The sequence below is a fragment of the Micropterus dolomieu genome, linkage group LG08, assembly GCF_021292245.1.
Source record: "Micropterus dolomieu isolate WLL.071019.BEF.003 ecotype Adirondacks linkage group LG08, ASM2129224v1, whole genome shotgun sequence".
Classification (NCBI taxonomy): domain Eukaryota; kingdom Metazoa; phylum Chordata; class Actinopteri; order Centrarchiformes; family Centrarchidae; genus Micropterus; species Micropterus dolomieu.
This window is the reverse complement of record NC_060157.1, coordinates 19,878,973-19,904,177: the sequence shown is the minus strand read 5'-3', so window position 1 is coordinate 19,904,177 and position 25,205 is coordinate 19,878,973. Positions and strand designations below refer to the sequence as shown.

Below are 25,205 nucleotides of genomic sequence, written 5' to 3'. Positions count from 1 at the left end.
TTGTCTTATGGGGAGGTGAGGCGAGTCGGCAACAACAAGCAGCACCTCCTCACAAGGCGGTCATCACATGACAGCCCCAGGATAGAGCATCCAAGGAACCTCGATTTTCCCGAGGACAGGGCATCATTTCAAAGAGCAGCAGCAGAATAATAGCTCCCTCTCAAAATGACAGCCATCGCTGCGGCACACCATCACAGATTGCTGGTCTATCACTCCCCAAACACAGCATCCTGACAGCCCTACCCCACTGATAGCAAGGCACCTCAGCCTGAGTAAGTGTTCCTTCTGGCTTAGCACAGCTTTGGTGTCATTATACCACAGCGGTGCAATATTCAGCTCGGAGATTCACTACCTGGTGCTGAGGTGATCTCTTACAGCTCAGTATTTGTGAAGCTGAGAAAATGGAAGGCAGGAATGCTTGATTTATTCTGCAACATGGTTTCCGTCAAGCAAAAAACTATATTATTCAAGAGAAAATGTAGGACATGAGTATTATCAAAACAGACCCAGCATCAGTCCCTCTGCTCAGCTGGAGAATTACATTCCACAAAATGTAAAAAAGAAAGAGAATTAAGTGTTTCTGCTTTCTTCCTTCTCGCTGCTCATTGACGAACGAAATCAAAATGGTTTACCCTTAAAACAGGATTATTGTCTCACAGCTGCTGGTATTTACCAGTCTGCTCTACCTCAGCATACAAACAACAAAGAAATAAATATGCTTCATTGCCATATCAGGAAGCACAAAAAGAAAAAAAGACCAAGTCGTATCTTGTGGTGTAACTTAGTCGTTTATTTTAATTCCACAAATTTTTCAAAAAAATTACAAAATACTCAAATGGAGAGAACACAGGACTCACAATTTTTCTTATTATTTCTACTTTTTGTTTACATTGTGTCATCCCATGGCGACTACTCATATATACAATAAGCTTCAAGATACCAGTATATATATAAATCTTAGCAGTCAGAATTTACATTCTGCTATTGCCGCTTTGAAACAAGAAGCTAAACCATTGACAACACTTAACATCAAAGGTTTGGAGACACAAAAAGAGGGAGTTAAAGGCAAGGGAATCGCCAGGAAACGAGGCAAAGTTGATGACGAGGAGCTCGTCGTCAGAAGAGAGACAGGAATCGGTGGGAGATGGCTAGACAGGTTATTGTCAGGGCTTCAAGACTTTTTTGGAGTTTTTAAAAAGTTGGGGCATGAGTTCGATGATGAAGTGTTTAAATGTCAATTATAGTGCTCCACAGAAAGCTATGGTCACTTTTAAATGCAAGTACGGTTTCTTCATTTGGTTAAAATAAAAAAACAAAAAACCACAGTTTTCTAAAAGTCCTTGACAGTAAAACAGTCTTAGTTCATGGAACAAATGCACAACTCATGTCATGGCTTCAGCAAAAAAACATACAGATGAGAAGAAAAAAAATAAGGGCTAGGGCTCACGTGCACCGGTATGACAGGTCAACACGACTTGTAACAGTGGCACACACAAACACACCACTCCTGAAGTGTGTATCCCTAAGGAACCAAGGCAAACAAACATTGTGAGAACACACACACACACACACACACACACCCCCCAACCTCTACCTCCTGGTCGTCACGTGTCGGCAGGCCCCCTCTAGTGTCACAGTGAACATTATTACAGCCTAGTTGGAGGATGACTCAGTCGGATGTGAGCCCTGCAACAAACATGGGTGACTGGACCAGGTAAAGAAAAGTGGACACCCCCAACGTAAGTAGCACCGACTCACAACCATTCACACATTTAAAACAATCATAAAGTCCTGTTAAACTCCTGTTATAGTGAACAAAGTTAAAAATCAGGTCCCGATCATTTAAAAGAACACGAAGCAATTTCTCTTTAGTTCAGCCAAATGTGTTTCTGGTGTCCACATTTTTAAAATCATTAATAAAACCATTCTCTGTAAAAAAACAAAATAAAAGGAATGAAGTAGCACTCCATTTTGTTGACTTAAATACTGATTTTAAGCAAAGAGATAAAACCAAATCGAGTGGAGCTCAAGGATCCTCTTTCAGTGCAATCGTTTTTTCGGGTTTTTTTTATCCACGGCTTCGGTGTGCACTCCACAGAAGCCTCAGTGACTACTGTGTCACCAATTCAAGTGTTTCAAATCATGAACTCCGCATGTTGAGTTTACACATTCTGACAAACCTGCTGCGTGTCAAAGGTGTGTGATGAATGGATGTGGGCGTGACAGGTTTATGGTTTACATAGTGTATAAATCTAACACAGTGATGTCAGAGGAACGTCACAACTGAACCACAACTCCCTCAGAAACTGCTCATATAATGCCATGGTGCTCCCCTCTGAAACAAGGGATAATGCTTCAAAAGAATTATACTGGAGGTTGAAACGACTTGGTTTGGAGTCCACACCTAGTAATAATAATAATTATAATAATAATTATATGTTTATATATACTATTTACAGACTCAAAAACGCCATGCGGTAGCTTTTCTTAAAATTATGAAAAACCTCCAACAATGTATTAAAATAAATGTTGAATTTAAGATAGCACTTGTTATTTTCCCATAATCTGATGTTTTTTTTGTTGTTGTTGTTGATAAGCACAGTGTCTTGTTCTAGCACCTACAAAAAAAAAACAAACAAACAAAAGAAAAACGTCAGGGAAGCTTGTCATGCAGGAGTCTTGAGGACGTCGTTACTATCGGCTATATACCAAAGAAAGTCAATGTCTTGAAGGAAAAAAAAAGGAATATTTAAAAAATAAAAGTCCTTGACAGAAACAAAAACCAAATATTAGAAGAATTCTCAGACGATCCACTTGGCCTTTTCTGTTCTTCAAAACTGAATGTAACAAGTCTGTAACAACTTCCCGTGTCCTGCACCTGTTAAGCGCTGCCTCCCATGGCTGGCTACAGCTGCTTGTCGCTCTCCTTCTTCAGCCGGCTGAAACACAAACAACATTGGGTATGAACGGTAATATTTGGAAGATAAAAGGAACGCACACTCAAATGTTATCTAAATGTGTTTCAGTCTAATTTCTATTACTTATCTGACCTGTAGTAGTCCTCCTGGCCGGGCAGTGGTCCGCCGTGCATGTGATGGTGTCCGTGGAGCCATTGCTGCTCCATGGCCAGCCTCTGGAGCTCAGCTGACTGGGCATGCATGGCCTGCAGCTGGTGGGCTGCAGACATGGGCGGCGGCAGACCTCCTGGTAGGTCCCGTGGGTATGGAGTACCTAGAGGAGGCACAAATGATGATGAAGATTTGATCAGGCAATCTAGCATAGCTTGGATTGATAGAGTGGGTGTGATATTACTGTTAATGAGAGATGATATTGGCAGAAAGCTTACCGAAGACTGGGTGGCGCAGCATCTCGTGTTCATGCGGCGGCTGCCCAAGGAGAGGGTTGGGGATGGCACCGGGAGGGTAAGGGAAGCGGGCCAGGTGAGGTCCGGCTCCTAGGGGATCTACTGCTAGGGGATGACCCCCCGAACCTGGAGGACACACAAGACATTCACCACCACCTTCTGGGTGTCAGAGTCTTAGGTTCAAGGTACACTCATTTCAGTACAGTGTTATCACAAACAGTACATGCTTCAGGCATAAGTGATACACATAATGTTACTTCTCTCATGGTTGACTAAAGGAGTGCAGGTACCACTATGCTACATTTATCCGCTGTAAAGTATCTGCTGGCTCCATCAGAAATATAATGAGGAAATAACAAGCTTTAATCCAATCTCATTTATGAATGCAGTACATTACTACAGAGAGAGGTGGGAGTTACAGATCATGGTAAATATTTTAAACTGTGTATTATTACTACAAAAGCTACGTAACAAATACTAACCACCCCACATGTTCATTTTTACCCTGATTCTTGCGTACATTATCGTCTACTTTCAATTTAACCCGGGCTTCCAAAAGAGTCTTCAAAGAAACATCTCTTCCTATAACCCTGAACCACAGAGTTGAAAACAACATTCTGTAAGTGCAGTTGTATTCTTAACTACACCACAAGATTGGCACCATTTCAACTAGTTAGCAATATTTCTACTGCCTCTGAATTAAACAACGTGACACTTGCATCAATTTTAATTTGATCCAAAATCTTTCTTACTGTGCTCATTTACTAAAATGGCTTTCTGACAATTTAAATAATAGAGCAATTTGTATCCTAAAACTGCTGCATCTTGAATAGGTAATGATTAATCTGTGGAGTGCCCCAAGGTTCTATTCATGGTCCGCTAATTTTTATGAAATATAGTAACAATTTGCAAATGTTTTACATAAAACATATTTTTCTTATCCTTGTGGTGATGATACAAATAACCCTTTGCATGTCAAAATACATAATTACATATTATTAGCACCAATATCACACATAAAACATTCTGATAATTAAGTTAAAATAGTCATACATTAAATTACAAATTTGACAGGAATAACTGTATATAAAAGTTCAATGTATCAAATACATGCTGAATGTGTCTATAAAAGTGTATGGAAGGTACTGAAATATTTGTCTGTTTCATCTTACTTCCCTTTTCTAAATTCAGTTATAGCAATATTACTGCTTCATGCTTAAAGACAAGAAGAGACTGTGAAAATGTATGTAAAACTGAGTATTTCTGTCTGAATGAGATAGCCATTGTAGGGAATACAAAAAACTAATCTGACAAAATGGCTGCCATCAAAAACAAAATTCTTAACATAACCTGCCAATTTGAAACTTTTATTTAGCAAACACACAAACATTTGTGTTAAGAAAAGTTTTCCCAAAGTTGATATGTTTTGAAGTGCAACTTTTCCAATTTTCTGAAATTTGAATTTATACATTTGAATATAATAATATATATTTGATATAATTTCATTTGTTGTATTGTGTAATTTTAACAGCGTGGCATTTGCATGTATGTATACAAGCAGGGCTTTCATTTACCTTGGTGAAGAGGATCTTGCTGGTGGAGGTGGAGATGCGAGTGAATGTGTGAGTGCTGGTGGTGGTGTGGCGTGACATTAAACATCTGTAGACGGGCGATGGGGTCATTGGCCACTGTGGCCATCCTCTCAGCATGGAGTCTCTCGGCAGCCAACCTCTCTGGGTAGCTCATTTCTGGCCGCAGCTGGGGCCCGGCGAGGGCCAACCGCTCACGCTCTAATGGGTTCAGGCCCGGGTGAAAAGAGGCGAAAGGGTGGGGACCGGCCATGGGGGGCAACGTGATGGCACCATGCCGGGCAAAGTGCTCCATGGGGTTTGTGGAAGGGTGCATTGAGTCCATCTCGGGAGGCTTAACCTCGAAACCAGGTTTCATCCTTTCCCTCAGCTCCCTCTCACGAATCTCCCTCTCACGCATCTCTCGCTCTCGTAGCTCGCGCTCCCGCATGGCCGGGTCAGCATTGTACAAGCTGGGCATGTGATAGGCCAGCAGCTGGTCTGCAGGGTTGAGGGACACAAAGAAGGGGTGGTTTCGATTAGTGGGGGACATGACGTGGGGTCGGGCGTACTCGCTGAGGGTACGCAGGGCAGGGGTGTCAGGGCCGATGTACGGAGGCACAGCTGCAATTGTAGTGGGAGGACCATCGAAGGGTGGGCGCATGTGGGCGGGGCCGGCCATCTGAGGATCCATTCTGCCCTCATGAGAGGAACTGGAGGCTTTCTGTGGGGGGAGAAATGCCATGTTTAGTAAGATTTAAGAGTTTTAAAAAAAAAAATAAAGTGCCTCTGCCAAACAAAAGGGAGAAAGACAAAACCACTCACCGCGGCTCGTTCTGCTTCCTTTTCCCGTTCTCGCTCTCTTTCTCGCTCTTTTTCCCTCTCCCTCTCTCGCTCCTTCTCTTCCCGTGCTTTCTGCTCTGCTTCCCTCTTGGCTTTCTCCAGAGCCTCCTCTCGCTTCTTGGCCAGTTTAGATGAAGCCAGGGGAGTGAAGTAGAAATCTGTCCGAGCACACGAGTTGTAACCCCGATCCAAGTGCTTGTAGAACCTGTGGTCAGGGTAAAGAAGAAATATACAAAAATTCAACATTTACTCGTTCCAGTTCATAAATGAATAAACAGACATAATTGGCTGCAGCAATGATATTTATGTTCAATTTTGCATGTTGAATGGCGGGATAACGTCCCACTAAATGAAAAGAGAGCTTATACCAGTCCATTATTCAAAAGAAAAAAAAAAAAAAAACTATGTACCAAAACCCTCATTGCTATTCATCAGCAGCCACTTAAACACAAGGCGACTACAGATAGTCATATTCAGATGCCTCAGTTCACTCGCATCTCACTGTAATTAATCTCCCTGCTCTCCATCCCCAATAATTCCTACCCATCAGCCTCTCAGAGCTCAGGGCTAATTGTGGCCTTGGATGCCTGTTTTGCTGAGGACATTCGATTTGTTGCTTACATCAAAGCCTTAACATCTGAAAGCAGAGACTCTTTGTTGTTGGATGTGTTTCAGAGCTAATCAGCATCCCCAGACAAGACAGTAAGCAGCTCAACATACTACTGATAAACAACCGCTTGTGCAGGTGTACGTTTTCCCCTTTTTTTTTTTTTTTTTTTAACAAATCTTGTATTTGGGTAGAAATCGGTGTATGCAGACATACCTTGCTGACTGGCTGGCATGGCTGGGCGTATTGACAACGGTAGGCTCTGGGGAGGGGCTTCTCTGTGGCGGCGGAGGGCTCTCTGGCTCTTCTGACTCGTCCAGAGGCTCTTCTTTGATGTGTACAGGCGGGAGTACCGGGCCTGGGCCAGCACAAGTGACCGAGGCAGGCAGTGGCATGGAGATGGAGGAGGATGGAGTGGAGGAAGATGGAGGCTGTATGCCAGGCATAGAGTTTGATGAGGACGGGGGAGGGCCAGTTGGAGGTAGAACTGTACTGAAAGGATGAGACGAGAATGGCGGCTGCGATGGCCCGTTGGGGTGTGAGGCTGCTGCGGAGGGCGGCAGAGGAGGAGCTGGAGGAGGTTGGTGGCTGGCTGATGGCGGGAGACTCTGGGATTGAGTGAGAACTGGAGGCTGGGCTGGTGGAGGCTGTAGCTGCTGCCCCTGAGGCATGAGCTGGAGGGGAGGCGGGTGTGCTGATGGAGGATGGTGGTTGGATAAAGAGCTGAGGGGCTTGAGGGCAGGAGGTGGAGGCAGGTTTGAAGGCATCTGAGGGAATGGAGGTGCTGATACGTGGGGTGGGTGTTTGTGGGACTGTGGGTTAGGTAGCTGAGGGATAGGTGTGGTTGGCGGGGGCTTGATGTGAGGCATGGACATTGGGGCAGGGGGCAGGGGCTGCTCTCTGGGAGGCTGGCTGACACTCTGAGCAGCTGATTGGGACTGGGAAGGAGGCGTGTGTGGCCTCTGCTGTGATTGGCCAGAGATTGGCAGGGGTGGGACCTGAGACTGACCCACAGGGAAGCCCTGAGGGGGCATGGAGTGAGGGTGAGGCATGTGTGAGGGGCCAGGCTGCAGTGGATGTGGCATGGGAGGCATGGGCCCATGATGCGAGCTAGGTAATGATTGAGGTGGGACTGGCGGGCCGGGAGGCAGGGCCTGCGTCATAGGTGAATGTGGAGAGGGAAGCCTTTGAGGGTGGAGGGGCGCTCCTGACTGGATAAGAGACATCGGGCTTGCCTGGGGCAGAGGCTGGGGAGGTAGAGAGGTGGAGGCCGCTGTGGGGGAGACCTGTGGAGGCAGTGAGGGAGCCGAGGTTGTAGGCGGAGGGGGTGCCGAGGAGGCGGCTGAGGTGCCTGGCTGACACTGGATGACTGGAGGGTGCTGGCTCTGCAGGAGCTGCTGCTGCTGGGCAGAGGAGTCTGAGTCGCTTTCATTGTCACGGGGGCTAGGGATACTTGGGGAGGAGCTCCGGTTGTCCTGGTCAATGTCTTTAGGATCGCTACTGAGCTCCTCATTGATGCTGCGCCCATCAGAGCTCTCGCCCTCCCCTTCCCCCTCGCATTCTGAGGGCGAGTCTGGCCGACTCAGCTCCTGAGGGACAGAGGAGAGAGAAGGATGAGTATCATAACACCACATCTACTGAAACTTGAAATATATTCAAACAGCAAAACAAAGACCGCAGGCTCACTTGTGTCTTGGACTTTTTGGCGCTGGCCCTCTCGGGCTCCTCTGTGTCTGAAGCTCCTTTCTCTCGCTGCCGTTTGGCACTCTTCATAGGTGAAGGAGCCTCCTCTTTAATTTTCTGCGAAGCCAAAGCGGCAAAGCCATTAGGGGACATCTCACAGAGATAACGTGCATAGAAAAACAATGTTTCGAGCAGTCCATACTGTTTGCTGTGTTTACCTTGCTGGGTTTCTTCATGGAGTCTGTCTTGCTGTCAGTGCTGTCAGTGCTTGCTGCGCTGGGAGAGGTACGTCCACTGGAGCGCAAATCCTCATTGGTAGGTGAGGCTCTGCCATCAGGACTGGCTGTCTGCTTCTTACGACCACTACGTAGCGTCGACATCTGTTACAACAAACAACAGTCAACATGAATTATGACCAATGTAAAAGCTCCATACAATTTGGATAGAAGAAATTAAGATGGAAACACACTATAAACCAAGTCCAAATCTGACCATTGGATACATTTATGAAACCAAATTCATGAAACAATGCATGTCAAAGATGTCCCTGTACTACTAGGGATGATAAGCTTATTGCTTTGAAGTCTGGCTCTGCATTACTCCGGGGATAACTCTGAGGCTATGGTTCCTGAAGGTGAAAATAGAGGGATAGATGGAGAGCGAAGAGTGTGTGTGCGCACCGAGCCTCGGTTCCGTCGGGTCCTCATGCTATGCTTCCCGCTGAGTCCATCCTCTTCCTCTTTGACAGGTTTGAACATAAATGGCGGCGGGTCCACAGGTTTCTCGATGGGGGGCAGTTCACCGTACTTCTTGAAGTGAATGCGGCAGTCTGTGCACAGCAAGATGTTCTCCCGGCCCCCGTGGTGCCAGTCCTTCGAGGCTGAGGAAAGCCATTTACAGTTGTGAAATAACACTTTCAAAGGCGGTGAGAAGTACAAACAACACAAAGAATTGATCTCACATTATCTCACACACTGCAGTCACTTTGCAGTTGTAGTTCATCTAATCAGATAAATATTATTTATTCATGCAAGAGCTGAATTAAGGACAATGTACAATTCTGTTCTCTACTTCACATTGTATTGAAATTTTCAGTTAGGAACTAATGTCTATATGTTTTAACACTAGAAAGCCAAAGTTATTAGCCACCCTCGTTGTGAGTGCAGTAACCTAGGTGTGATCAGATGGGAGCCTGGCACTGGGGGCCAGCTGTGTGGAAAGAGGGGAGCCATAATGAGGTGGAGAGAGAACGAGCTGTGGGCTCATGTCTGATTTGATCAAATTTGTCCTGACATCTTCTGATGCCCATCTGTCATACAGCACTGTGTTCAGGCTCTCACTGCTCGTAATCAGGACAGGGATAGCCAAGCAAGTCCATATGACGAGTGTGAGTGTCTGTAAATGGAGCAAGCTGTCTTACTGGTAGTGAAACAGTGGCGGCAGGCGTAGCCCTTCAGCTCCTGCTCACTGTCTTCACTGTCAAAGTCATCTTCACTGGCTGAGCTGAGGTCCACTGGAAGAGGGAGACAGAAAAAAAAAAAAAGGCTTCATATACATCGCTCTAACAGCAGAATATATCATCATCCTCTTTTCCTTTCTTGCTGCCACTGAAGGGGTCAAATATACGTACAGAACTCGCTGGAGGGGGGGCGTGATGGAGTGTTGACAGGAGTTGAAGCCGTTCGTGTCTTGATGCGGCGGAAGACGGGCTGGCGGCGGTGTCTGCGGTGGGCTCGACAACTGGCTGCCTCGGGGGTCTTCTTCCAATAGTAGTAGAAAGTAATTAGCTCTCCCTGAAATAAAACACAAAATGAATTCCGTGAAAATATATCACAAGGACACAAACACGTGTATTTGTAGTGAGGAGGAGGCATCACGCTAGACTGCAGTTATGATTTATTTGGTAAAGTTTTTGAAAAACAGTCACTGTGAAACATCTGCATTTAGGTTTAATAAAATACACATTAGCAACCAGTGCAGTATTTCACAGTGAAAGGCCATGGAGTGGCTAAGTCCATGCCAGGATTTGGAGCCGTTCGGGCATGTTTGTGCTGCGGCCCTGTCTGTCCCAGGATTAGGCGAGGAGGCTCACTGAATGCAGGGATATTAGGATCAGTGCATTGGTGGCTGCCTGGGTGGCAGGAGCTTGAATGGGAACAAAAGAACATGTCAGGCAGAGCTTTGGCGCTACAAATAGGGAGTGAAATGGCTCCTCGCCCCTTCACTGGAAGAGTCAATTGAACTTTAATCAAACATTCGGAGGGGCATGCTTGCCAGCCAGCGAGGCGGATAAATCCACTGTACAAAAGGCCGCCAGGAAATCAATACCCAACTGAAACATTAACACATGCAATCATGGATCAGAAAGCACTTTGCTGAGGCAGCCCGTGCATATTAACTGCTGCTTTCCGGCCACACTCATAATACACAAGCCTTGAAAATTGGCGACAGGAGTCAGGGACAATTATGTAGTTTCCTGTGGGGCTTTGCCCTTTTCCTCCTCACCATGAACTCTCTCTTGTTAGTAGTCCTTCACTGGCTCTATAACAAATTCATGAAGGTGTGGTGTGATTGTTGGGAGAGCCATATGTCACCTGTAATCTTTAAAGCCCAGAGGGCGCCCATCTACTGTCTGAGGTCTGTTAAACTGCCGTTCAACAAAGCTCCCACAGTTTAATGGCTATCGATTGTTTTCCTTCTTCGCTTCAGCTGAGAAACATGACGTAAATTAGTCAGCGCATTGCTCCCTAAAACACATTAACAGCTTTTCAGCAACATCTTCTGTCAAAATGAACCAAAACAAACATTGGCAGGAAAGGATCTGATGAAATGGTGGACAGTTTGAAATGGCTATAAAAAGATTTTCACTGAACCCTATTTCAACAATAATAGAAAATAAGATTGTAACACAATTTACATTTAAAATAATTTCAAAGTATATTAGCCTGGTGTAAATGGAAACATAAAGGTAACTGCAGCTTTCATTTTTCCTATGGTCTTATCTCATGAAATACAAAACCACTTGAGGCTAGTGTCTTGCTGTGAGAAAACACAGGTCAGGGATTGGCCAGTGTTTGCTCCTTTATCGCTTCAACAGGTCGTGCAAGTACCTGACATTAAGGAACAAGTTATGGTCTCAATCACTGCCTTTGACTGGCAGAAAACGTGACTCAGTGGGATTAGGCTGTTTTAATAAGATCTCCCTTCATGTGTCTCTTAGAGGGAATTCATATCTACCAGTGGCTGCTGTAGTACTCCGTCTTATCAGGCAAAGCAGTGCTGGGAACATTTACTGAGGGTGTCTGAGCTCAATGAAACCTTCTCAAATTTCAGGGTAAATTTAAGCGCTCCAGCATTAACCTGTACCAAGCCCCACAGCTTGTCTAGGTTTTTTAGAACGCAAGATGAGCACATCTGGAGGCACTAGGAACGCTTCCACATGTAGAAGCTCAGCAGAGACAGATCAGAAGAGCTCTTTAAAAATACAGAAAAAAAATTGAATAAAGAAGAAAATTTTAACGTTCTACTTGTGGGACTTTTACCGTGCTTCAAATGACATGAATGAAATTTTTTTTGTCCTTGGTCATGCCAAGAACAGAGCAGTTACTGAACATTAGATCAGTGTAAAAACTCTGTTAACATTGCCATGTGTTTGTGCATCTATTTCGGGCTGGGTAACAGAACTTTCTAGTCGTTTCCTGTGCGCCTCCCTCTTCAGCCTGGCTGTCCAGTTGGGAAGGCAGGGCGCAGGTGCTAACTGAGGGAAGGCAGGCATCCTGATGTGAAATCTAATTGAAATGTGCAGATCAAAAGTGTCGAGCGGTGCCGAGCGCTGGCTTTGCTCTGTGCTTAATGACTGTTCTCAGCAGTGGCTCTCTGCCTCCTCGCTGCAGGCTGACAACTACACGGCCTCAACAACAGCTTGGCAGACACGGGGAAAGGTCACCCTGCCTCTCCATCACGTACACTGTGTCAAGTACCATTACATTAGGCAGGGGGTAATGAAAACATTAACTTGGGCTTTTGAATGGGAATTAACAGGTGCACTGATGAGCTGGTACAGCCAGATGTAAATGGAAAGGGGAAAACAAAAGAGGCAGCTTAACAAATTACTGCATTTGTTGAGTTGGAAAGTTATTGCCAAGTTATTGCTCCATAAAAATTATGCTTGCTCCATTAAAATGCATCCTGCAAAAAAAAAACGAAGCTAAAAACACTTTGTATGTTTAGTAAATTTTGCAGTGATGTTGACAAATGTCTGTAAGACATCATTTTAATGTGTAATGGAGATACATATGCTCTCTGTGAGTGAATTGCAGTTGAAGCTGTAAATTAGTGTCAAAGGGAGATTGACAGATTACCTCTCTCTGACTCCCTGCATGTCAAATTTGGTTCCCCTAAAGCCACATACGTCCGATCTCTCACACCGACTGTGTACTTTTCCCCTTTCAAAGTCATTTTGTCATGCTGCCATATACCCATAGCAGCACTTTAACTTTCATTACCTTGTGTTTCTTCTCAATGATTGGGTGTTTTGCTCCAGTTTGTGTGTACGCGAGGAGAGCAAAGTTGCCATTACTTCATAAAATGAAGAGGACAGTAAAACAGAAACAATTCCATGAACCTGTGCCTAAAGCAGTCCACCGGTGTCCAGTTTGAATTTGTGGAAATACTTGAATAGAAATCTAGACTGGCTCTGGCCTCTGCAACATAATTTCCCTCCCCAGTCCACTAAATCACTGCAGAGCAGTACAGAGTGTGCTGCCGCTCCGCAGAACATGAGATAGTGACAACATAAGCTCGGTATTATAAGGCCTTTTAGACTGCTTCCATCTGCAGGAGCTTTCTGGCTGCTGGATTATCCGACAAGGAAAGGGCTTACCCTCCTATCACGACACTCAGGGCTTCCATTCCAGTTTTTGCCACTTAAAATGGTCGTCCACATACAAGCATCTATGTGTGAAATGGATGTGGAGTTCAAGATTATGTACGGCAATGTTCTCCTCACACTCAACCATCGCTGAGAAATGTGGCAAGATTGTCATCCATCATATGAAGATTTGTACTCTCTGAATTTACTGTATTTAGCATAGATTCATTGAAATAGCTGAAAAATAGTACAAGACCCCACCCCCCCCCCCAACTCTGTTTATATCCAGTATTTTAACCTCATTCAAATACAATAAGATTTCTTTAAAGGGAAAGCACACTTGTTTTTGTAATTGAAGCCAACAGGTGATACAGTAAAATGCTCTAATTCAAAAAATAATTTCTGATATAGTCGTATTTAGTTTTGTACTCACTGTTTAAACTGCTTATGTTCCTGTTTGTAAGATTTAGACCGAATAAGGTAAACCACTGTAGACTACAGTATAATTGCTGGTGGGAGTGCAAGTTGTGGCTGAGTGGGAGTGCAGGATCCTCCACTGGGCTTGGTGGTCCTGTGTGCGCGGGCAGGTCTGAGGGCGAGGGCTAAACTCATGTATTTACACCCTCATCGCCTCTCAGGCCCAGGCCTGAACAGATGGTTTCTGTTTTTCCTGGCAGATTTGTGACAGAGCCACAAAAGGCCCCTGCTTTGACATGGAGCCAAACGGTTAAGGCCGTTACTGGCAAGAGCACGGGGAAGGAGGAGAGAACAGGGGAGAGCTGAGGAGGGGGAGGCCTGAGGGTGAGCCGAGAGGGAGGAATAAAGGGCCAGCAGAGGATAACAATGAACAATCCAACCACAAACGTTCCTAAAAAAAAAAAAAAAAAAAAAAAAAAAAAAATCTCTCAGCAAATACAAATCTAAGCTAAAAACTTAAGGCAGTTTAGCCACTGCTGTGAGAGGAGAGTGTGCAAGGAGCATGTGATTTCTGGGTTCTGGTGGCAGATAGTGAGTTGTGTAAACATCCATTAGTGCAGAATGAACCTGTGCTCCTCCTGCTTGCTTCCTCCCCAGTCTGCAGCTGTTGGAGGGAGGATTGTTCCTGATTCATTTCAGTGAGGGGGATGCATTTCTCTGCGCTAAATCAAACCAGGGTTTAATTATGTATGTGCCCGACCCCTGGACTTGGTATTCTTCATCGGCCGTGGCAGGTTGTACAGTGTATCGTTTCAGTGAGTGGTGCTTGACTTTTCTATCATCCTCGCACCGGCTGTAACTGTAGGGGGTGAATTTGTAAATGCTTATGTGGCTAAGTAGGTCAGAAGCATCCTCGTCTCGCCTACAGGGCCATTTAACGTGAAACAAATGTATGTTTATTTATCTTGAATCTTTTAACAGCATTCCTCCTAAGTATCTGTAATCTTTAAAGGATACAGATGACATAAAAATGATGCTCTAAAACGTCAGTTCCCTATGAACTTGTCACTTAATATGCAGGAAGTTAGTTTCACACCAGAAACTGGTTATGGATTTACAAACAAATTCCCAATAAATATGCATATATGCAATATAAAAACAATCCTGCAACATGACAAGGTACCAGGTGAAATAAAATCTGCTATGGTTGTGTCCTCTTTTTCTCTTTGATTTTCTCAACTGGTAGTTTCTATAATAATAATAATAATACTACTACTACAATTCATCTTTTTAATTAATCTTTTTGCCAAAGCTGCACATTTCACCTTGGAGTTTTTTGTGAAATAAAATCCCAGGGTGAAATATTCAAGGTATCAAGCCACATAGTAGACTCCAAAATAGACCTCCAGCACCAGCGCTTCGAAGCCCAGCGGCGGACAGCAACGACTGAATGGTGAAAGGACCTTGCCTGGTGGAGCAGAGTGTATGTGAAAGGCGGTTAAATAGACAGCCATTCCCCGCCGTGTCTTTCTGCTGGAGAATAGCTCTGCTTTCACAGGTCAGGGATGTACATGCTGAAGAATCAGCACTCGTGTTTTTTCCTGTTGTAAGCGCTTTTGCCAATGAAAGCAGATTGGATGGCAACAGTGCCTTTTTGCTGGAGGGTCGATCCTGCGTGTTCTGCTGATAAGCTAGTCCCCCCCCCAGAAAAACCACAACATGAAGCCTACCAAAGCACTCAATTACACAGGGAGCTCCGGCTCTCCGCGCTCAATCTACAAAGCTGAAAAAAAGATTTTGCCTGTACTCGGTTGAGCTAAATTGCCTGTGGTCGGCTGAAAGAACATCAATATATGCTGGTTGAGCTTCTATCAGCCAACGGCGATTTCACTGCCTAAACAAGTTATATCATTTACCAAACACTAAAGCTGTTCTGTCACACTACTGACAGCTGCTGCCAACTGGACCAGGCCCCTGTAGTTTGTAGCTGGTTTAATTAGTGTTTGAACCAAAGTATTTATAATCACAGTCATCCCCAAGGTTCTGGCTGCTGAGCTAAGGACATGGCAATGAATTCAATTTGACGTTTGTACAGATTGTACCAGGGCAAACATCTGCTGTGAGGTTGTGTTGAGAACACTGTTCTCCTGTTGGCCATCCTGCAAATGACAGGGCCTGTGGGGGTGGGGTGTGTGCTCTCTTTTCTCCGAGAGAACAAGATGCTGCAAGAATCTCTCAGCACATCACCTCCTGGTTGATCTACATGCCGCCACAAACAAGGCAAAATCAGAAATAAGTTCAGGTCACCCATATGTCCTGAAAATTTATATCCTTCTCTAAAGTCACAGTGACTTTCGTGCCGTGCTGTTCCGTCACCCACCACAATCAAAAGCTAACAATAAACTCAAATCATAAAAGCTTACTAAATCAAGACACAAATATTACAATTAGATATATTTAAAAAAAAAAAAAAAATTTAAAATCACTGTTGCTACCTGAACTTTTAATATTTAAACATAGAGCAAAGGCCAGCAGTCTCTACAGAATAAACAACACGATGTAGGAATGGAGCCTCGAGGGAAAACTGAACTGCTAAACACACACAAATATTCCAAGCTTTTGTTCTATTCTTGTAAATTATTTTATGGTGCTTCTTTGAGTTTATTAGATTATGGTTGCTCTGTCTTCTATTACGAAACATTTTTAGGATCTATAAATACAAAACACAATGATATGAGTGTATATAGTAAATAAATTATTTTATTTTCATGCAGTTTATAATGTCTCTCATAGGACACCAAGACAAGCTGTACTGAATACCGTTTCAGGCGTGAGTTGATTTTGCAAGGTTTTTCACTCAGTGATATTTTACTCTGTGCCTTCACCACAGTAAAACCGGCAAAGTGAAAATAGCCTTGACCCTAATACAGTACAAGTCCAGTTATGTTTGTCGTTTACGCTTGTTCCTATTTGCACATTCATATCTTAACATTTCATTTGTAAGTCAACTGCTGTACCTTTTCATATATGGAAATGAGCCAAAACTTGTGCTCTGAGTGCTCTAACTTGATACAACTTTCAACTGTACCAAACAGCAAATAAGAGCCGTAGCTGATACAAATATGTTCAGCAAACACAATGTCTGCTTTTATCCCCTAAAACCACATTTTTATGAAAATATCAAGCGCAGTTATCTGTGATCTGCCATTTCAGCATATTTAGCTGCTTAAACACTGGATGCAGCAAGCTCATGTTCCATGACGTCCTCTCTGGAGTGAAGGAAATGGTGGCAGCAAAGCCAGTTTCAGACGGTCAGACGACACACCCACTTCCCCTTCTGGGCCTTTATGTGACTTTATATAAAGCATTCCTGAGTGCTAGTCAGGCCTGGTGTGTTTACCCAGCGCTGGGTGCTTACCCTTGGCACTGGCTGTTTGAGCCCGCTGGCGCTTCAGTGGCAGAGCAGCTAATAGGGGCTAGCGGGAGGAACAGTGAGGGGCAGACGCACTGTACCGGACCTCTGGAAATCAGCCCAAGGGCTTTTTGCTCTGTAGTCCAGCTCAGCAACTGTGGCCCGGCCAGGACTTAGGGCAGGAACACCTTCATTTCTGCCACATTTTTGTTTTTTGATGGCTTGCCATCCAAGTGGAATAAAATAAATATGTGCCTGTGACCGGAGATACAGGAACATATGGGAAAATCTTTGTCTTTTCCACAGACCTAAAATATCTTGAGATCTTGTTGTGCTCATGTACCACGGATAGGATTTGAGAGTGAGCAGGTAGAAAATAAATGGAGCTTTCCTTGGGGTATTGACTGCCACTCGCCCAGATCAGTCTTACAACACAAAAGCAAGTTCAATCATAAGCAAAGAGTACACCCCCCCCCTTGTGCTTTTCAGTGTCTATACTGAGCTAACGCCCCACCTTACCCCTTCTCCTCTGGCCAGTGCTACCCTCCCCTTGCTCTCCAAGTCATTTTCTCCTCTTTTCATATGTTTAAAGCGCAGTTTATTTTCCATTTGATGGGGGAAAATGAATCTGTCTCTGCTCTGTGGTGGTGGCAGGCCTAGATCCTGGAGGAGGTCTATTACCTCTCCTGCCAAGTAGACTCCCCCTCCAGGTTGAATTACATTAATGCCTGCTTTATAGCCAATCAACTGGACTTGTCCTATATTTCAAAACCAGTAAAAATAATTGAAGAAACCTCTGTGAGGAAACTGTATTCATACACTTTAATCTCTTATTCAAGAGGTTCAAATTGGTTTTGAGGAATTAAAAAAAATGTAGCACAAATGAGGCGACTCGAAAAGAGTTCTTGAGTAAAAATATTACATGGGGTGTTTGAGAAGCAGGGCTGACATATCCTTAGCTCAGAGCAGACAAGGAAATGAAGTGGCGAGAAGTATGACAAACAGCTCTGATTTTCCTTTGATGTCTGTGTCAGCGCTGCATCGGCACACTTCCAGCAGGAGCAGCCTCACTGAAACAGCAAGGTCTGCACTGCTTTATGAATCAAAATGCATATTCAAGAATAATTTAACAGCCAACCCAAAGGTGGGGAGGACTCTGAAGCAACATGTACAGCGTGTTCCTTTTATTGCCAATTATAGTCAGGATAATCTTAAGGGTTTTGCTTGTGCAGATATACGAGACAGAGAATAGTAAAATGCTGCAGGTCAGCTTAAAGAGGTACAACAAACACAAAGTGAATGTGGTAGCCATGTTTTGTTTTCAGCATAACGATCACATTTAATAAGGTTAACTGTTAATCATTGTTAGGCCTGGATGTGCCCTACCTGTACCATGAAATAAGTAACACAGTTGTTCAGTGATGATTAACATGTTGACGCGTGCGCACACTAACGCACACAGAGGAGGGAAACTCTGGCAAGAGGAACTTCCTTCTGCTCGTGTACATCAACACAATTACAACGGTTCCTTAAAGCAGGACACATATTAAATATCTTCCTCTACTGTAATCAAATGCTTTTGTAGGTGACTGACAAAGCTTAAAACTACCAAGAAAGAAGAACAACGTCATAATTTCATCCTCAAAATAGTTAAAAGCACAATAATCTGTGCTCCAAATGTAAACAGAAGAATGAGCCAAATTCAAAGCACAAATCTGGAACCTGCTTTCACTTCCAAATTTAAACTTAATAGCAACAAAATCTAAGTTCTTAATATTTTCTGTTGCTGGTAAAGGTTTGTTGACACCAGTAATGTTAGCAAACAAGGGAGCCTGTATTTCCAGCTATGATCAGTTGAAATAAAACCCACACATAAAAAAGCTGATTTTACATTGCTTAAAAACTTTACTTATGCGAATGTATCTGTAATTTGTATGATAAAAAACTAACTGACTGGCTGGTGCAGTAATTTAATATGCATCTTCTGTCTATAATTCAATTTAAATTTGCCACTATCAAACAATAAATATCATTTTGTTTCCTTTAAAAGCACAACTATCAGAGATTTCATGTTTATATAAAAGGCTCCCATCGTAACCTGCTTTTTCATCCTTGTGGAAGCCATTATGTTTGCACTTTAGAGTCAACTACTCTGAAAGTTGGTAAAAATATTTAAAAAAAACAAGAACAAAAACTCAAGAGCTGCTGTAACACTTTAGCACAAACATGAGATAAATCAGGCTGCTCTCCAGACCTGAGATGCGCTATAAACACAGTGGCTCACATCACATCTGCACAACTTGTTTACTACTTTCTAACAGAGGGTGCTAATGAATGTTCAGCGTGTCGCTTGTAAGGTTTCGGTTGCTGTTTGTAAAGTAAATTTAGCCTTTTCTCTTCTCAGGTATAACAAGACAGCCAGAAGGGAGATCTGACAATAATTCAGCACAGTTGTTGGCAGGCAGCACTTACTTCTTATCAATAAGGCCTCTAGTTAAAAATCAGCCATGCTCATAACATAACACTAAAAATGTTTTACTGCTCAAGCTTTCCGTTAGTGAGAAAACCACATGTACCTCATTTTCATGTTCAGTACTGTAAAACAAATGACACACACGCAGTTTAACAGTATAGAAAGAAACAAATAATCTTACCGTTTCTTTGTTGGGTAGCAGCTCTTTCCGGATCCTGAAGAAGTTTTTGCCGAACTGTCTCAGCCCTTTAATAAAGCGCTTCTGCAATTTTTCACAGAGGAAGAGAGAGAAAAAAAGAGACCAGTTAGTATCTGTGAAGTCAGCTAAACTGGGACCACATAAAGTTGCTGGCTCGCACCATGACAAAAAACATTGTTTTCATTTCACTAGTCTGTGGTCGCAGAGGTTTAATGTGCATCTAGAAACCTCGGGAGCTGTTTAAAACTCCGGAGAAAACACAGCCATGTCAGGGCAAAACCAGAGAGGAACTGATAAGTAAGGCAGGGAGAGACACCAAGATTAAGCTCGTCTTTTCATGTGCAGAGAAAATACAGTTTGAAAAATATAATTCATATAAAAACACATACAGTAGTATACCTAGTGAGCATGTTGTTAATCACACAAGTGAAAAGTTTAAACTTGAGAGCTGAAAAGCGAGAAAATGCCTCACAGTGCACGGTGGACTTTTTATTTTTGTCTGTACATTTTAGCAATTTTAAAAGCATAGAAAACATCTAAAATTGTAAAATTGACAAATATACCCTCACATGAACGAGAGGAGATGAACGGCATGATGACAGAAATTGCTACTTCATAACATCGGACTTAATCTGACATGAAAACTGAGAGTGGACATACCACCTCACCTCACTGAGCACAAAAACAACATCAGAAGCGGATAAATACCAAAAAGCTGAACAACCTAACTATACGTCTTCTCCTTTAAGAGCCATAGACTGTGAGCCATAAAAAGCGACGGCTGAAAACATTCATAACCAGCGAAGCAGACAACCAGCAGATTTACTTTCTTATTCCAGAGGCGAGCCTCGTTCCTCAGTGATCTCAGCCAACCGTTTCCACCAAGTAACTCCGGCAAAAAGCAGGGGAAAAGTCCTCAGGGAGCACGGCACAAATCTCTACGTCCAGCCACAGGTACAGGAAAAAATCAGGGGGCAAATCCACAATATCTCCGAAGGTACACTGCTTTTTCTTTTCCCCCCTTTTATTTTTTTTTACAAGCAAGAAATAGCTTGTCACTCTCTGCTCTTCCACTACAAAGGGGAAGGCTTTACATGTGATCTTTCTGCAAGAGAGCCTCTGGTTCGCAGCAGGCTGGAAAACCCGGAGTGGAGTTCCGTGCTTCATGTTAGTGTCTGGCACAGCGCTCATTTCAGCCTGTTCAAGTCTTCACTGCCCGAGCCTCTGCCCTCACACAGGAAAAGCCAGGCCCCCGCTTGTTATTAAAACTAAACCGAAGCTGCCAGCCTCATTGAAATAGAAATCTATGGCAGTCGTTTAAATGCAGAGCTTGGTGTGAGCACGCACACAGAGGCACAAATTCAACTAGCTGCCAGCCTGAGAGGAGAGGCAAGCTGATACAATTTGTGTGTAGAAAGGTCTTGGACATGGTGGAAGGAGACAAGTGAGAAGCAAAACCAGACATGGAGTCTCTCCTGAGCATCGGGGGTTCATTTTCCATGCCATGTACAGTGCATTATGTAACCACAGATTGTTTACATACCCAGCTTCAGTGAATAACAAAAGCCAATTTTACAGAAGTAACACAGCCAACTGCGAAGCACAACTTTCTCCTTCAGGAGGAAAAATTACAAGCGAGAGTCAGATCTCAACAAAAGGACTGAATTACTGTATTTATCTTCATTATGCAAACAAAAGTCTCAAGTTTTAGAGTTTAACTGTGTAACTGTGAGGAACATAAAAGTATAAAAGTGTAGGTTAAACCAGTGTAAATAAATCAACAGAAAAGGCCTGATCAAAAGCTAGATGCGAAAAAAATAACAGCTGAACAACAAAAAAGCCTGTCCCATCCATGGCATGAGGCAGCAGTTCATTTGCATTAATCAGACTGAAGGTGTAGCAGTTGATTAGCCAGTAGATGGAGCCGTCTCCAACACAAGCGCTCCCCCGCATCCGACACCCATCTCCAACCACTTGAGGGGTTAAGAGCTGATTACCATTTGGACTGTCAGTCAAACTTCCACAGAGCCACGTATAACCAGTGGAACGCCACTGCAGAGAATCAAAGACTCAATATTACAGGGCTTGTTTGACAGGCGATGACATAACTAGGGAAATATTCATTTGAAATATGAGCTCCACAAATGTTGCACCAAAAAAAGTGCAGAAAATTCCCAAGGATGTACAAATATTTGAATAACGGCGAAGCAGAGTCAGTCTTGAAGATAAGTAAGGATAAATATCAGTGATGATCATGTCTTTAGCAGGAGTAAGGTTTGAGATAGGGAGAGCAAGAATGAGCATATTAGGTGGGTAAGTACTCTATGAAGAGGTAGGTCTTCAGGTGAGAGGGATTCTGCTGACCGAAGTTTGGTTATTCATTCCACCACTGATACAGGAGGAGGGATTTCCTGCCAGGCAGTGATGGTAAGACTAGTCAACAACTGGACCTGCCCATGCAGCCTGCCTGTCTGTCCTAATTATGTCACCTTAATTATGTTCCCCAACTGCACTATTCACACAGTCAGGCTGTCGGTCTGTCTCCATAGAGGAGCTGTGTGCATGCTCCCTCTCCACCCCCTCCCTCCCGTTTTCTTTCTCTCGCTGGCTCCCTCCTCCCCCTCTGCATGTCGGCTCCAGTTTAAGGCTCCATTTCAGCTGCCTGGGCTCACTGCTCTCCAGCCCAGCTAATAAATCATCCGCCAATCTGCTCCCTGAATCGCTCTGCCCCTGCTCCGATTGCTCCAGCCCTCCGTTGCTAGGCAACACAGCGGCAAGAGGAGGGGCCGAGAGAGCCAGAGCGAGCGAGAGAGCGAGGGGAGGGGTGAGGGGCTGGGTGGAAGAACTACCAAATGGCCATCCGCTGTGCAGAAACAACAGGCTTCTCTCTCTGAGCGTGTTCCAGAGAGCTGGCGCTTTTCACCCGCCCAAAGTTTCCCCTCCGAGGCTAACAGAGCACTATTGTGAGGCTGGAGAGGAGACGTGTAAAAGAGGAGGAGGACGAAAAAAAATGATTCAATAGGCCATTGTTGTGTGTGCGCACTTCCTGCCTGCCAGTCGATTGTTGGGAGTTGTAAAACTGGTTAGATAATGCGGACATATGCACAAAGACGGTATCAAGATGACAAACAAGAGCGCAGGCTCACACACGGAACATAACTCGCGCTAAATGTCATTCCATGAACACACTGACGCAAGAACATCCAGCAGCAAACAAAGCAACTCTCACTCAATATGGAGTCATTACACTTGACTCGTTGTTAAAAGCTGACCTTTCAAAGCCTGCTGTTTATAAACCCAGAGGGCCGAGGACAGTCAGCCAGCGAGCCAAAACCAAAGGGTAAAACTACTGCTGTCTGATATGAAATATCAGCTAGTAATAAGATTGGCCACGGTGTGCTGAGAGGAAATCACAACATACTTGAAGAAGAGAGGGGGAGACCGCATCGACAGACTCTAGACTACCACATCCTTTTTGCATTGACATGATACACAAAGATAAAAGTCTATGTTTAGATATGCTAAAATGCATGTAGATATTAAAAGGAGATATACCATGTGAATAGAAACCCTTCCTAAAAAGACTAAAGCCCAGAAAATACATTTCAGAAGCTAAAAACTTTTTACCCAAAAGTCCTGTTTTTATATTTACCCAATAATAAACAAGGAGATATTCTGCCAATGTTCAGCAGGCAAAGTAAAATCCTCTGCTTCCTCTGGCCGCACTGACACAAAAGGTGACAGGAAATTCCAGCGCACACCCATCCTGCTTGCTATTCAGTTACCAAACAACCCTAAAAAGCATTGCTGGCACTGTACCATAATGGTGATAAAATGCACTGTTGACACTAAATCTTCGCTGGACCAAAGAGAACTCCCTCTGCAGACGAGGTTCCACTCTGACTTTCAAATAATATACAGCCTGCAGCAGGGGATGCAGGGCGGTGTGTTGTGTTTTAACCGCCTGAGGGGTTCTGGTTGGACAGTGCGTCTCAGGTCTGTAGGCCCGTGTTCAACCACTGGGGGGCCTCTCACTCGTCTTCCTTCCCTCCCCTCCCACCTCAGTGCTGACGGCGGCCTGCTCCAGTCATCCATCAGCTAAAGACACAGCCGGAGATAAGCCGCGGCACAGCGCAGCTGGCTGAGGAACAGACCTGCCGCCCCACAGCAGTCACAGATCAGCCTCTCCGTCTCTGACATGGCGACACACAGCACGACTGCTGCTGTGTCTGATCGTTTCTATGGCACCTCCTGTTGGCCGATGCATTATTAGCACCACTTAGCTACAATCAGGAGTGACGGCTGCGTCACATGAAGAGATGACTTCACTTCATCAAGTTTGAGAGTGCAAGAATCCTTTGATGATCTTGGCCAAGGCTGCAGGTAGGGCAGGTGCACAGGAAGCAACTTAATGATGTAATATTGACTTTACTTTGGATTATACTGACACACAGTTTATGTAAATAAATACTCTTAGAATAAAATCAATTAATTTTATATCCTTTAGAACAGCGATACTAGATAAAAGGTATTTGTTGTATAAGAATAGCATTTATATTTAAACATATTTGTGTTCATATATTTTAATTTTAGATTTTATCATAGTTTAGCAACATAATGAACTCAAAACATTTATCACTTATCAGAATTATTATTTTGAAGATTATTTTAGGGTGGGGGGAGGAAGGCTAGCTGGACATGGTTGGACTTTGATGGGTGGGAGATACTGTGTATAATTTCATAAATCATAATCCTGCTTATCAATAAGATATTGTAGTCTAGGTTTTCCAATGATGTCTGTACAACTACTAAATAACCACATCATCAGTATAAACTTATGAAAGTGGATTTACCACTTCTACAATCTTTGAGACAACTTCATTTCATAGCATGGAATGTGTGCAAGCATTTTAATCACAAACATGTGTCCGTATGTGCCCAAAAAGTTACAGCAGTGACCAGCTACGGCCCAAGATTCAGTCACCAAAAACTGGTCAGTCAGTAACAATCCGTCACAGGGTTCTTCTGATCTGAAAAGCAGAAGTCGTTCCCACTGTTGGTAATCACATCCTGTCAGTTACAACAAGTGGTTGTTTAGATTGGAGAACTATTCAGTGATGCCATTTTGTAATGCGGCATCAGTGGAGAAACGTTTAACGGCAACAAAAAGAAACAACCTGTATGCATTTCACTTGAAGTGCTTTTTTGTTCCTGGTTTTTAAAAGAGCTTGTTTTTGCCGTCGAGACTATCGCATAATCAAAAGGATGGAAATAGAGTTCTGTGTGGGCAGGGAGCATTGATTTGGCTTCTGATAAAAAACACACATAAAGAAGGGGTGTAGCAGGATTGCCTGCCTCTGTTAGACTTTAGAAAAAGCAGAGGACTATTCCACGTCTGACTGTCTGAAATGTTTCACCCACCCATAATAACAGATTTCACTTTCCCTTAAATCAAACACTGCTCTACTCTCAGCAGCTACAAAGACTACGCAGTAGCTGTTTCTGGTCAAATATTTATAGTTTTATATTTAATAGATTTTAAAACATTTAAGATTTGGTGTACTCTACAGTAATCACCTTGCTGATACAATAAATGCACATCAAGGTGTTGCACTAATAATCTCACAGTGAAAGACTGCTTGGGGGTTGACTGTAACAAATCTTACTGAAGTGAAATAAAATTGAAACAAACACTGTCACTTCCTCCACAGCTGTAATGAAATTGCTTACAAATTATCACGGCAGGGGTCTTATCTTTCTGTGAAAGAG

The 25,205-nt window shown here is 43.7% G+C and overlaps 1 protein-coding gene across 7 annotated transcripts in view; it reads right to left on the bottom strand.

The window, feature by feature from the left end:
* Positions 1 to 769: 769 nt before the first annotated feature.
* rerea (arginine-glutamic acid dipeptide (RE) repeats a) overlaps positions 770 to 25,205 on the bottom strand; it is a 125,426-nt gene continuing 100,990 nt past the window's right edge. For 5 of the 7 annotated variants that reach the window (XM_046055687.1, XM_046055688.1, XM_046055689.1 and 2 more), the window contains 12 exons: positions 19,419 to 19,499; positions 9,696 to 9,858; positions 9,486 to 9,578; positions 8,746 to 8,945; positions 8,284 to 8,445; positions 8,069 to 8,182; positions 6,599 to 7,971; positions 5,758 to 5,980; positions 4,939 to 5,656; positions 3,347 to 3,520; positions 3,051 to 3,231; positions 770 to 2,939 (listed from right to left, as the gene is read on the bottom strand). In XM_046055687.1, coding sequence (XP_045911643.1) covers positions 2,906 to 2,939; positions 3,051 to 3,231; positions 3,347 to 3,520; positions 4,939 to 5,656; positions 5,758 to 5,980; positions 6,599 to 7,971; positions 8,069 to 8,182; positions 8,284 to 8,445; positions 8,746 to 8,945; positions 9,486 to 9,578; positions 9,696 to 9,858; positions 19,419 to 19,499 — 3,516 coding nt within the window. In that variant the 3' untranslated portion in view covers positions 770 to 2,905. The remainder of the gene's footprint in view (positions 2,940 to 3,050; positions 3,232 to 3,346; positions 3,521 to 4,938; positions 5,657 to 5,757; positions 5,981 to 6,598; positions 7,972 to 8,068; positions 8,183 to 8,283; positions 8,446 to 8,745; positions 8,946 to 9,485; positions 9,579 to 9,695; positions 9,859 to 19,418; positions 19,500 to 25,205) is intronic. The other 2 variants (XM_046055690.1, XM_046055692.1) reach the window with 1 other exon arrangement.